Source organism: Caretta caretta, chromosome 11 (assembly GCF_965140235.1).
Source record: "Caretta caretta isolate rCarCar2 chromosome 11, rCarCar1.hap1, whole genome shotgun sequence".
Classification (NCBI taxonomy): Eukaryota; Metazoa; Chordata; order Testudines; family Cheloniidae; genus Caretta; species Caretta caretta.
The window spans coordinates 11087473-11101622 of NC_134216.1; the positions used below are offsets into that span (position 1 = coordinate 11087473).

The following is a 14150-nucleotide window of genomic DNA, read 5'->3' on the forward strand; positions in this document are numbered from 1 at the left end:
TTTCTCAGACGTAATCTGGAGTGGGGCTGTTGGCCCTCTGCTGTTCCAGGGCTTCCTGTCTTCCTTTCCCTCGCTGTTCTCCTGGGCCCCCCTGTATAGCTGGGATTGTTTCTTATTGGTTACAGCTGTAGGGACATGTGTCCATGACAGACAGTTCTGGCGCTGCATGGGGTGTGATCAGTCTGACTGGCAGTAAGCAGGGAAGATGCTCCTCACCCATCTGCCTATGCTCAGTGTGGGGTTTGTAAACCCCATTACAGCAGGTACGTAGAGAAGAATTCGATGAACTGCTATAAAATTGCAGACTAAATACTACTTTGAAGTGTCCTCTTTGATCCTATGTTTCCCATAACTTTTAAGCCAATTTTAGATCAGCTACTATGAGTACTGTAAATACACAGGCAGATTTTAGATTTAATATATCTTTTCCCAGAAGACTCTTGTTTGCTCCATCACATGCCTCAGAGAAATCATGAGTGGACAGGATGACTCAGACAGTCAGGAGAAAGCTAGAGTTTTTCAATAATTGGTGCAAATTGAACTTCAAGTCTATGGACTGCAACAGCAGGCACAGCCCCTCTACAACCGTTGTGTACTGTCACTGGATCCACATAGACCTGAATATGCAGCCTCTCCCTGGCCTATTCACAAGGTAGCCTTCCAGTTCAGCATAGGCCCCCACCACATAGGAATGCACAACCACCACAAAGAACCCAAGAGGTCTGCCCTGAAGAACCAGATGTATTGGCACTGGGTTTGAGGCGGCAAAATGATCTCTCGCAACAAGAACATAGCAATCCCATGCTTCTCCCTCTGGGGAGATGCAAACAACATGATAAATATGTAATCCTGTTGCTTAATGCCCTACTGGAAGGCGCTCAGATACTACAATGATGAGCACAGTATAAAAACCTACATTGACTAGATGAGAATCCCCTAAAAGAAAGGCTGCAGAATACTAGTACCCTTGTTATCCTTTCAGCACTCCGCCATCTCATCTGGTATGAAGAAAACCAGAAAGGAAACCAAAGTTGTGCACTGGTCTGTGACTGACATGGAGAGTATCGCACGGAATCCAGACATGTTTAACACCTGCTGCTGGGCCTGCTCCTGACTGACGTAAGTCTCCCATGTTTTCAACTATAAACCATCATCTTTACACAAGCTGACAGAGTTGGGAGACTGAAGGAAGAGGAGGGACTGGGCAGCAGATATTCAAACACTTACTGGCGCAGCCTCACCCCAGTGACGATGCTTTCCATGGAAACAGTAGCTACATTAACATTGGCCGAGATGATGGGTTATTTTTGGAATCACTGAAAATATCCAGGGAGTGACTATTACACATTCACTCTATGGTATTTTTATTTATTGAAGATGGTAAAATTAAACCCACTTCTACTTAGCTTCAACTGCCTTAAGAAGAAAATACGGAAATAAAAATCCAGATGAGCTATTGACTAACAACAGCCAGATGACAAACCTATCTATAGATAGAATGCACCAATTTGAACCGGACATAATAGAATATGCCCCATTATAAATTCATTCAGTTTCAAAAGAAGTGTGTTGTAATTTAGCAACCCAGAAAATCAAGAGCTAAATCTACATATGCCACCAAGAAAATACCTTTAATTAGCAAGCTGAGTTGACAGACTATTGCATTAACATCAATGTAACCATTTAAAGTTATACTATGGGAATCTATCCACTAGCTGCAATTAGAACCAAGCTGTGTGACATAGTGTTTGGACTGATATCGCCTTTAAAAGAAGAAGCATTTAGGCTTGAGGGGAAAAAACAGATACCTAGAAAATTTTAATTGTACTTCGAGACTAGAAGAAAATCTGAGATCTGTAGCAATTTTAGTTGAAGATTATTATCCAAAAGTAATAATTTGCAATTATGTAGTGCCTTACATTTTAGGATCTCAAAGAACTGTACAAACAATTAGCTAAGGACCACACTTTACCTGTGAAGTAAGTGATTGTTATATCCATTTTACAGAGGAGTCATACAAAGGGTAAATCAGCGGCAAAACTGCTATTAGAAGCCAAGAACCCTGATTCTGAGTTGAACATTACTGATTTTCTCTAATTGAAAACATGTTTAATCATAATTAAGGTGGGTTTTTTTTAAGTTTTGATGCTAGAACATAATTGAATTGGAAAGGTAGTTAAACATGTTTCTCATTTACAGCGCCTACAGAGAGTGGAATCCATTGTTTTATTTCTGCAAACAGTATAATCCAAGTTGTCAAGCTATTTTAAACAATTTACAACATCAGGTTAATCTTGTTCAGTATACAATTCACAAGAATTACATAAAGAGGAAATTGTCACTTTCACCATGCCTGGATACCATCTCTAAAATAAATTTTGTTAAACAGTTCATCAGAAGAATTTAAGTGACACTGCCAACCTTTATTCTTTTACAGACGACATCTGAACTCTGTTCTCTAGTACTGAGATTACTATATTTGGCTAAACCTAGATATCATTAAGCCATTATCATGGCAATGGGTTACTATAAATAGCAAAGGCAACACTGCACGTTTAAATTTCCACCTGGAAAATATCAGCTCAGCATCATAATCCATGCATATTTTAGTGCTTTTAGATCAGCTATTATCTCATTCAAGATAAAAACAAACTGATTTAATTGCACAATTCACCTTGTTGTTTACCCCCCCCCCCAAAAAAAAAAAAAAGTGACTGGTATGGTCTTGGGAACTCCTTTCCTGATTATATTTGACAATGGCTTTATATTTAACACACAGACGTGGGAAAGGTCAAGTCATTCTATAAGGTTCTGTATTTGTCAAAGATAATTCTCATACAATAACTCAGGGAGGAAGAATGTTAGTCTCGCTATAAAAGCTCATAAAACCTGCTCATTTACATTGCAGTAGAATATATTAACCCAAAATATCTTTTCATCTTGACTACCACCATCACTCCAAATATACTTTAACAGAGGAGAGTCTGGAAAAGTAACTTGCTGCCAAAATTGACAGGAAATCATATTTTCATTGTGGATAAATTAATCTCTGAACTTTACTTTCCATAACAATGAACAGAAGACTATGAACTCATTCCCAGGAAGTCCTGAATAAGGTTCTGAACAGACTTTCTTTTATCCACTCAGGTTAGAGGAACCACTTTACTTCTTCATGAAAATCCTATATATTGGACACATACATATGCCCTAAGAAATATATTTTATTTACATATTGTATCAAACAGGATAATGTGAGTACCACTACACTGTAATGTATTGAATCTGCATTGTTCAGCTGTGTTTCTAGGCCCTAGGCAACAGCTACAGAAGATTTCTCTTGTACATACTTTTAATACAATGCATATGTAACCTACACACCTTCTGGGTGTGGTGTTCTATCTCATCTCGTGGCACAGAAACCACTTAGAGAAAGAGATAGCTAAAATGAGTCTGCTCTACAGCCTTAGCTAACAGCCAGCTGGTTTTTAGCACATGCCATAGAGGCTCATGCACGAAACTCCAGAGGTCCCAGGTTCGATCCCACACGCCCACGACCAGGGTCTGTTGGCGTTACAAGTTGGGGCTCGTCTGGGATTTCAGCTGGGAAGTCTATGAAGCTCGGGACATGCTTCCTCAGCTAGGGGAAATATGTAACCCACACACCTTCTGGGTGTGGTGTTCTGTCCCATCTAATGGCACTGAGACCACATAAAGAGAGACATAAAATGAGTCTGCTAACAGCCACTTGGCTTTTAGCTTGTCCTGTAACGGCTCGTGCACTAAGCTCCAGAGGTCCCCAGTTCCATCCTGCCCGACGACCAGGGTCTGTCGGTGTTACACATGCATAGGGAAATTATCTAAAATACCTGGAAAAAATCATGGGAAAATTAGTCTCATCTCTTCATTTCTAGGAAAATTATTCTCAGACACTTGGAAGGACAATAATGATTCACTTGTGAAAGTTGTATTCCTTACAGAATCATGGCACTATTATATGACAGGTTAGTTTCTGGAAAGGTGGACAAACTGAATATTTTTGTGAAAAAGCCACACCCATCTGGGAGGGAGTGGAGGAGATATTAAGATTAGCAGAAGAAACATGACTACAAATAACTAAAAACATCAACAGTCAATAACACTTAGAAAGGGATGTGATAGGTTTCCATGTTGAGCATCATTGCAAAACAGATAGAGTAACTTCCCACAGTTTACAAGTTGTAACAGTTTACAAGACAGCGTTTTCCATTAGAAGACAATTTTCCTACTAAGTAAAATTAAAGATGGGTCCTCAACAAAATCCCAGATCCAGTCATCTTTAGAGAATTTGAAGACTATCTGGATCTGAATTCAGCAAACGGCTCCTCTCTCTCTCTGTAACAGGACAAAACAAAAGCTTGGCTTCCAAATATCCTCAAAACTTTAGGTGATCATAAGCCAAATTTTGCATCCTGAGCCCATCCTTCATAAAAATTCATAAACAACTTATATATATATATTTTATATTTCTGAAACCCTAAAGTTGCTTGCAGGATTTCTAGGTATGGTAACACACTATTGCACTTGTAGTTCTCTTTTAATTCTGTTCACTCTATCTTGTAAATATCAATTAAAAAATGCATATGCTTCAAGCACACACCAAAAATGTGTGAGGCAGCAGCCAGGCAGACAACTGACACAGAATGCGCTGCAAAACTGTGAAGGATTAGGAGAATTTCTGGGTAAGGATACCAGGTAAAAGCCTTTTTTTCTTCAGGTTCTTCACAAGGTGCACATGGAGCAGACAGGACCTGGAAGCTCATAAGGGCTTCATCCAAGAGACCTAAACACACAGACTTCAGGGAGCTCAATGTACCTGCTTCAGAAGGTCAAAAGGCTGAGCTGAATCTGCTCAGATCAAACCTATGGTTGCAGTCAGCTGCATTACTTCCACAATGATTATCAGATCACTTTGCCTTCCCTATCTATGAAGCATTAGTAGAATGACTGTTCTCAGAGGCTGGATATTACAGGAATAATCCTAAAATCATCTTTGAATCAATAAATGCAAATGTAAACCAAAACACAGTAGACAACAAGATCAGCCTCTTTTAGCTAATATGAGAGATCACTAGAAGAGTTTTGTTAGGAGAATGATTTACAAAATTCAAGTGAAAACAATAAATAAATAAATAAACAAACTTTTGCCACTTCTATTAACTAGGAAGGAAATGTTTCTGTTCATTAATCATCAACAGGAAGCCACATTCAATGGGCAGGCACAGACCCCTGCACTGATTTAACATGTTTCTGAATTGCCTTGACACCATGACCTTTCTCTAATATAGAACTTAGATCTTTTTACTTTTTAAAACACTGAAAAACAAACAAGACTGGTTGGATTTTTCCAACCTCAAACAAAAAGCTTTCCTTGACTGTTGCACAGATTAAAGGGAAAAGCATGCCTGCTAATTTTCAGTTACATTCCTTTATTTATTTGATTTGCACACTGCGCCCACCAACAAGGTTCTAGGTACACATATAGGCTTTAAAAAGGTCCCACAGTAAAGAATAATTCCCAGTAGAGAAGGTTTTACTGAGCCCACTCAAGGCAATGGACTTCATGCCTGACTCCTAGAGTAAAAGGAGTCATTTGTTCCAAATCACATCTCCTTTTCCCGTACTCTTACTTATTTTTTCATTTCTTCTCAGGTAGAGGAGATGTACTAATTCTAAAGTCATTTGCCCTTTGCTTTCAATAAGGCCATGTCTAGGCTAGGAAAATAGACTGAGTTTGAAAAGGAATTACATAGCATATTTTAGGCCCCAATTCAGCAAAATACTTGAGCACCTACTTAACTTCAAATGTATACTGAAGTCCCATTGACTTCAACTGGCACTTAAAACCTGTTTACTCTAGTGTTCAAAACAGGGGTCTCAGACTCCATTTACCGAAAGGCCAGTGCCAGTCCTCAAATCCTCCCAGCGGGCCAATAACGTCACTGAAGGTGGTGTTCAGAAAAGAAAACGTCTATATTGTATTTTTTAATTCAAATTTCTTAGAAATAATAAAACTGTCATACAACTTTATACAATTATTTGCCTGCCAGAGAGTTTTTAGTGTTTGCCAGACACCTGGCAACGCTTCAGTTCTGTCAGTCTGTTGATGTTTGGCCTCAGTGACTGAGCAGTTGAAACCTTCAGGATTGCACCAAGGTGGGCATCAGAGAGTTGTGTTCGGTATTTTGACTTGTTTATATTCATTGTGGAAAAAAGTGATGCTGCCTCACTGGCTGACTCCGCCCGGCAACTAATGATGCTGCCTCACTGGCTGACTCCGCCCAGCAACTAATGATGGTATCTCTGTCCCTCTCCTCCAGCCAATGGGAGCTGCAGGGGGTGGCGCCTGCAGCAGACATGCCGGCAGCGTGTCTGCATGCGTCTCTTCTCCAGAGGCCACAGTGGGGAGGTTCTGGGCCACAGATGGCCCGCGGGCCGGGACCTTGAGACTCCTGGTTTAAAACATATTAATTAAGGCATCAATTCAGCAAAGCACTTAAGCATGTGCTTTTAACACTCACTCTCTCTTTTTTTCTTTTAAAGTGTTAGCTGGTTGAGGAAATATCTAGGCCCCCTTCTCGCTTTGACCACAACCAGCTAACATGTTTTCAAGAGGCATGAAGCCCAATATAATCTAGTGTCTAAAGAGGTGTTAGTTAAAACATGCTAGCTAGCATGCTTAAAACAAAACCTATTTTTCCTGTCTAGACATGGCCTAACATATAGAATCCTTCACCTTTATTCATATTGATTAACAAAAGTAAATGTGGCAGAATGTACTCCAAAATTCTTAAGGGATTTGATTTGGGCACTTGATACTTATTTTGTACCTTTGCATTTTCTAGTTACTCTCTTTTGCTGATAGTGCTTAGGCTGGAGTCAAAGCCCACTGAATTGACTGATGGTCTTTCCATTGATTTCAATGGGCTTTGGATAAGGTCCTTAATATTCTACTGAACATGGAGGAGGCAAGGTCCATGACCAGAAGAGTTTACCATCTAAAATGTTTGATCCTACAAGGTGTCGAGTGCCTTCAACTCAGCACCTTTCAGGAATTTACTCTGAGCATTGGCCTGCTAAACCCAGGGTTGTGAGTTCAATCCTTGAGGGGGCCATTTAGGGATCTGGGGCAAAAATTGGGGATTGGTCCTGCTTCGAGCAGGGGGTTGGACTAGATGACCTCCTGAGGTCCCTGCCCACCCTGATATTCTATGATTCTATGACTCAACGAGAGGGGCAAAGTGAAGGATATCTTTGGAATGTGCCATGTTATATTTTTACATATGTATATCTATTTAAAGGATCAAGCTGTTAGGATATTTGAATATTTATCAACTTGTCTATATTTGTCTACTTCTATACTTCAATATGCTTCCTAGAGACCAAGGCCAGGAAGACCACTGTGATCATCATCTGGCCTTACTTCCTGGACAACACGGACCACAGAACTTCCCGGAAATAATTCCTTTTTGAACTACAGCAGCTCCTTTAGAAAAAAACATCCCACCTTGACGTTAAACTTGCCAGTACTGGAGAATCCACCACAACTCTTGACAAATTGTTCCAGGGGTTAATTCCCCTCATTGTTAAACATTTGCAACCTTATTTCCAGTCTGAATTTGTGTAGTTTCAACTTCCAGCCAATGAATCTTGTTTTACCTTTATCTTCTGTCAAAGTGAAGAGTCCATTATCAAACAAGGTTCCTCATGGAGATACTTATAGACTTACCCCTTAACCGTCTCTTCATCACTTAAATAAATTGAGCTCCTTAAGTCTATCACTACAAAGTATGTTTTACAGGCCTTTAATCTTTCTCCTGGTTCTTCTCTGAATTTTCTCCAATCCTTCTTGGACATGGTATTCCAGCAGCAGTTGCATCAGTGCCAGCTAGAGAGGTAAAATAAACTCTCCACTCCTCAAGATTCCTTTGTTTATGCATCCAAGGATTGCCACAATGTCGCACGGAGAGCTCATGTTCAGCTGATTATCCACCAGGGCCCCCATATCTTTTTCAGATTCACTGTTTCCCAGGATAGAGTCTCCAATTCTGTAAATATGGCCTATACTCTTCATTCCAAGATGTATACATTTATATTTGGCCTTATTAAAATACATATTGTTGCTTGTGTCCAGCTTACCAAGCAATCCAGACGACTCTGTGTCAGTGACCTGTCCTCTTCATTATTCACCACTCCCCCAATCTTTATGTTCTCTGCAGACTCTATCTGCGATGATTTTGTGTTTTCATATGCCTTGGGCTGTGGTTTTTTTTTGGATTGTAATGTTCTTTGGTATGCATGTTTCACCTTTAATGTTACTTAGCAACCTTGGTTAAAAACATAATAAAAGGTTTTATCTGTTTATACCAACGGTTCCTTCACTGGATTTTGTCATCTCTGTTACTATTTCTCTCCCGCTATTGGTCATCAACTTGAGGTCACATTTGACTATCAATTCTTCTCTTTCAGCTCAAACTCCCCCTTTAAAATTGTTGATTCATGTATATAACCTGGCATCTTAAACAACTTTTAGATTCTTGTTTATTGGTTTGTGACTCTGATCTTGCAAGTCTTACTTTAAATTCTCTATCTGTCAATGCTGCATCAAACCCAATGTGTATCAGCTACAAATTATTCAGATTATCCTACAGTGCCTCCGTGGATTTCTGTAATATTCCATTTAGTCTAACCCTTATCTTGTGGGCATTCGAGACAGAGGGACAGAGCGTTGAAGCAACATGACATTCAGCATGATAAAATAAGTGTCTCTAAGCCTTGGGAACTACACATGTCCCTCTGTCTCGAATGCCCGCAAGATAAGGGTTAGACGAAATGGAATATTACAGAAATCCATGGAGACACTGTAGGATAATCTGAATAATTTGTAGCTGATACACATTGGGTTTTGATGCAGCATTGACAGAGAATTTAAAATAAGACTTGCAAGATCAAATACCACAATACCCTATCTGAACTGAGGGGGGCTCATTTTGCATGAGGGAAGAATTGCCTTGAGACCCTTCTTCATAATACATAGACCAAAAAGGGAAGAAAACAATCAGGAAAAAAATGGAACAATCTTCTAAACCCCTCTAATAGCAGCTGCAATAACATCTGTAATTACTTCTTGTACAAGTTTCAAATCACTAAGAGCAAACTGTATATTAAGCCAGCTATTCTCTGTTTCTAGCTTTGTTAACTTGTTGCCTAGAGACCCTCAAGAAACTCTAATTAGGTTTCTGCATTTCATATCAAAGACATGATCCATGGATTGAGGGTGACCTCTGTTTTGAATCCAATTCCTGGTTGGATGTTAAGGCGGTGCATATCTCTTATAGCACCTCTTACTCAAGGACTAGCAAATATCTCCTTTGAATCTGTTAGTGTCTCATCTCATTTGACATAAGCTATTACACCTCCTCAGCTGAAGAAGTCATCATATTAAGTATGATTTATCTGAAAAATTCTAATCAGATTTTAAAGTTGAAGAGAGAACTATTAGCATTATATAATTTCAAGTGTAATGATTATATTTATTTGCTCATTGTGACCCTATCAATTACTAGTGGAACTCAGTATTCTATTTTATCCTTTAACTCTGGTAGAATTTAGTTTTGATTGTTCGTTAAAGAAGAGTCTGTACTGAAGATAAAATATCTGGGGGAAAAGTGTATCTCAGCCCAACTTTATGTTATATGGTTTCAATGAAATAAAGATGAAACAACAGTTAAGCTTGCTCCCAGTTATTTGAGGAAGGTTTCTATAATATCCAACAAAATTTCAGATGAAGTATTGTCCTAAAAAGACAATCAAATCTTCATAAAGATGATTTTATTTGCATGTCCTCTATTCCAAATCCAGGAATTGCAACATCACATAAAGCTGGTTGGATACTACCCAATATGATGATATGTGGTTGTCCTGTATTGCTTCCTCTAGTACAGGAGTTCTCAAACTGGGGGTTGGGACCCCTCAGGGGGTCGCAAGGTTATTACAGGGAGGGTCACGAGCTGTCAGCCTCCACCCAAACCCTGCTTTGCCTCCAGCATTTATAATGGTGTTAAATATATAAAAAAGTGTTTTTAATTTATAAGGGGGGGTCGCACTCAGAGGCTTGCTATGTGAAAGGGGTCCCCAGTACAAAAGTTTGAGAACCACTGCTCTAGTACAACTAGTCACATGCTATTCAAATATCAAGCCAACTTTTAGGTACTGAGAAGAAGTCATTTTTCTTCAAGAGAAATTGTGACCACCATCCGATCACGCTGAAGTTACAAACTCTTCCCAAACAAATTGAATAGGAAAAAATGAAACCTGTCATAAAGAATGCGGTAGCTCATGTTGTTACAAGTACTCTTTTGATGTAATATCCTGTCTCTGATTTAAAATCACTACACCAGTTACCATAAAAATCTGCATTCATTTCAAAGCTGTATAATTTATTTTTACATCATTAAAGGTTGTAGCCTTTCATAGCTGATTAAATTTTTGTCTTACATCCTACCCATGCATGGATATCAGAGTTACCAGACCATTTGATATGTCCAGGTTACAATCAAAAACAGAGGCCTGATCTAAGCCCATTAAATTCAATGGAAAGTCTCCCACTGATTTCATTGGGCTTTCCACATGAATAGTCCATAACACTGCCATTTGTTGCCATTTTCTAGTCACCTGTTATGCTTTTTTACAGCTACAGACACATCAGACTGTCGTTGCTTTCAACTGCTTCGACAAGTCTCAATAGGTTAAATGTGTTTTACTGCCTCGAATCAAAGAATGGGACTGCAAGTTCTTTGGGGCAGGGACTGCCTCTGTGTTCTGTATTTGTACAGAACCTAGCACAACGACTAGGGGCTGCCAGGTGCCGTGGTAACACAAATAATAATAAATTAATAATCACAGAAGGATAGTACATAAATTAGAGACACAGTAAACCTATTTTAATTGTATTTGTTGGTTACCAAGTATCAGGTTATAAATTGCGTTGGATACCAAACACAAATCAGGGTAGTAAAGCACGTCACACAAGTTGTTGAGAAAAACTCAACAACTCATTTGAGTCTCATTTGAGTAACAGATATAATCTACCCTGTGGGACATTGATGAGAGGGAAGGGAAAGCTTTCTTCCCTAAAGAAAAGGAGTACTTGTGGCACCCATGGCTGCTACTCTGAAACCTTTCTTCCCTAGTTTATCTAGTGCCATGGCTGGAGGAGAGCTACCAAACCACTTCAGAGTCTGGCTCAATGAAGGCCAAAATAACTCCATGCAGGTTTACTACTGCAGCAGAGATAAATCACATCAAAATTAAATTATTCATCAACATCCTGTGGGCATCAGAATTTGCTCCTTTAAAAATGTCAAGATAAATTAATATTTCTTCTCGTCCCCTCTCTGTTCTCCCAAACACATGAATTGATGCCAACCAGTCCTCTCTCACTAGCCAAGCTGCCTCTGTATCTCCCAATGCTCACAAAAAGCCCAAACACATGATGTGATGAAGAACCCCTTGAAATCAATGGGAGTGACGGTGCTTAGAAACTTGCAAGACTGGGCTTCCTCTCAGCAATACAAACATTGTATTTGATTGTGCACTGCTTGCCACAGATTCAGTGTCTGTTTCTTGTGGGACTTTCTCTAAAGGGCGAGACCAGAGAGCTGTGGAACACTGGTGCACTGTCTGTTACTGGAGTAGCTGCGAGGAGTTGGTTCTCACTGATTACAAAGCTTGTTGTTTAAGGCTAGTGATGAATATTCAAGTCATTTTAAGACTCTGCAGTTCTTTTTTCACCCAGGTGTTGCAAGTCAGAAAGGAGTGCAAGCTGAGGTAACTAGGATGGTTTACTCGATAATTAAACAAGCAACCAAACAACATGGGACTCCCCAGCACCTTTCTAAAAAGTGTGAAAGATCCCAGGAAAAGTTCTTGAAAGAGGGATATCGTAGAAACTACTTCCTGAAAGGAAGATGTTGCAGATACAGAGGATGCTTCCATCCCATCCCACATACAACTCACTGTTTGTTGCCGCCTCTTTTTATTTCAATTTTCTAGCTGTTATTTATTTTGGATTGTGTGTCCCTGCTACCTGCTACTTTAATTCTCTGTAACTAAAAGGTGGGGCTCAGTAAGGCCCCCCACTTTCCTTGCCAGCTGGGATTCAGTCAGCAGTTCTTACCTGACATTGTCGTGCTTCTGGATGTAGATCTTATGAAACATCATATCCTCCTGTTTGGCATTAATGTCGGCTTTCATCTCCATGGCAACATGACGAGGAAGTACAGAGAGCAGGAGCCGCTCCTGTTGAGTCAGACAGATGAACCAATTAAAACACCTGCTTCCCAGTTAACAAACACACGTTGTTTCTTATCTGAGAGAAACGAAGCCATCAGTTCAGTGACTGATGAGCAAAAGCAAGAGGAATGGTCTCCATAAATGCAGCAACCGGTTCTGCTATCAAGGCACGGGGGTCCTGTCCCACCCAGAAAAATAAGAACACAATATCAAAGGAAAATAAATTAGCCATTATCCCAGATCTACTGTATCTGCTATCCACAGCTGCAGATTCTTCCAGATTAAGGAGCCATATGGAGGCAGCTGCTTCAGTGCCTGAGTCTGTATTGTACACAAGTTTGCATTCCAGTAGGGGGCTCCAAAGCAGCAGGACCTCATTATATAGACCAGCAGTCACTGCGAAGTACCGAGGGGCTCTTTAAAGAGCAGTATTACTAGCTGAACGCATTCACAGGCAGCAAGAGTGACAAAGCCTGATGTAAAATGTAGACTTGGAAGTCTCGTTATATAAACCATGCATCGTTACAGGGTTCTCCCTTGGGTGTAAGGCTCCAGGACTGATTTCCCAATTCCCCTGAAATCCGTTTAAGAGTCCCATTTTACTTCACTAACCTGTAACAGGCAGAGCATAATCTAACTCTCAAAGGCAGCGTTCCTCACTACAAGCAATATGGGTTCTCCATGGCAGGGAAGGGTTGCACCAATACAACTGGCAGGAGAATTTGGCCCAATTGTACAACACACACTCCTGAGGGCATTCTGAGCCAAAAAATTAAAAATTCGGCCCCCCCATATTAAAAATTCTGCAAAATTTTATTTGTCACATAAATGTGGAGGCTCCAGCATGGCATTGGGGAGCACAGGCCACTGGCTGCACAAAAGGTGGGAGATTACTGTGCAGCTCCCCCACTCCGGGACATGGACTCAGCGGTGAGGCTGCACCCAACCCTGATGCAGCTCAAGGACCGGACTGCCCCAGAAACACCCCAGTGCCTTGTCCCTCCGTGCCAGGTGCACCAGGTGTGGGCAGGCAGGATCCAAGTGTGTAGGTGCTTAGTGTGGGATGGGTTGAAAGGGTTCTGTGTGGGGCAATCTGGGTGCGGGTGGCTCAGTGGGGGATCCAGGTATGTGTGAGGGGATCTGGATGCTCAGGGACATGTTGGGGGTTCTGGGTGCAACAGTAATGGGACTCTTCAGGGGGGTCCAGGTGAAGGTGGTTGGGGCTCAGTGTGGGGGGGGATAGAGCTCGGCAGGGGCTTCTGAGTGAGGGGGGCTCAGTGGGGTGGAGATCCAGGTGCAGGTGACTTGTGGGGGTAGTCCAGGTGCAGAGGGAGTGGGGCTCATCAGGGGGTTTCTGAGTGTGGGGGGAGGTGAGGCTGGGTGGGAGGGTCTGGATGCACAGGGTTGAGCAGATGGGAGAGCAGCTCCCTGTACAGGGATCCCTCCCCTTGCAGCTGAGGAGCAATGGGTGCAGGAAGTGGGGGTGGGGAGTTTGCAGAGCTTCCTGCAGCCCAGTGAAAAATCTTGGGACGGGGGGACGGGGGTCCTGAGCCAGCCCTGGATGAAGTATAGGGGAAGAGCAAGTCCTGTCCTCCCCAGCCCAGCTGGGACTAGCAGCTAAGTCCAGTGCAGGGAGGAGCCACCAGCTTCCCCAATCCCGCTTCCTGCCCCACAGTGATTTTCTTCTCTGTTGGCTGCCCTGGGCACCCAAAACATACTGCTGGGGAGGGCTGCATGACCAATCTTGTGGCTTCCACTTGCTTCCCCATCAGAAAGTCATTTTTCTGGGGGGAAGCAAAGAAATCTGCAAGAGACATAAA

The 14150-nt window shown here is 41.3% G+C and overlaps 1 protein-coding gene across 1 annotated transcript in view; it reads right to left on the bottom strand.

Moving 5' to 3' along the window:
- The window catches only part of ADCY5 (adenylate cyclase 5), a 345212-nt gene that overhangs the window by 125593 nt on the left and 205469 nt on the right, over positions 1-14150 (bottom strand). The window contains exon 3 of the mRNA XM_048869060.2: positions 12215-12336. Coding sequence (XP_048725017.1) covers positions 12215-12336 — 122 coding nt within the window. The remainder of the gene's footprint in view (positions 1-12214; positions 12337-14150) is intronic.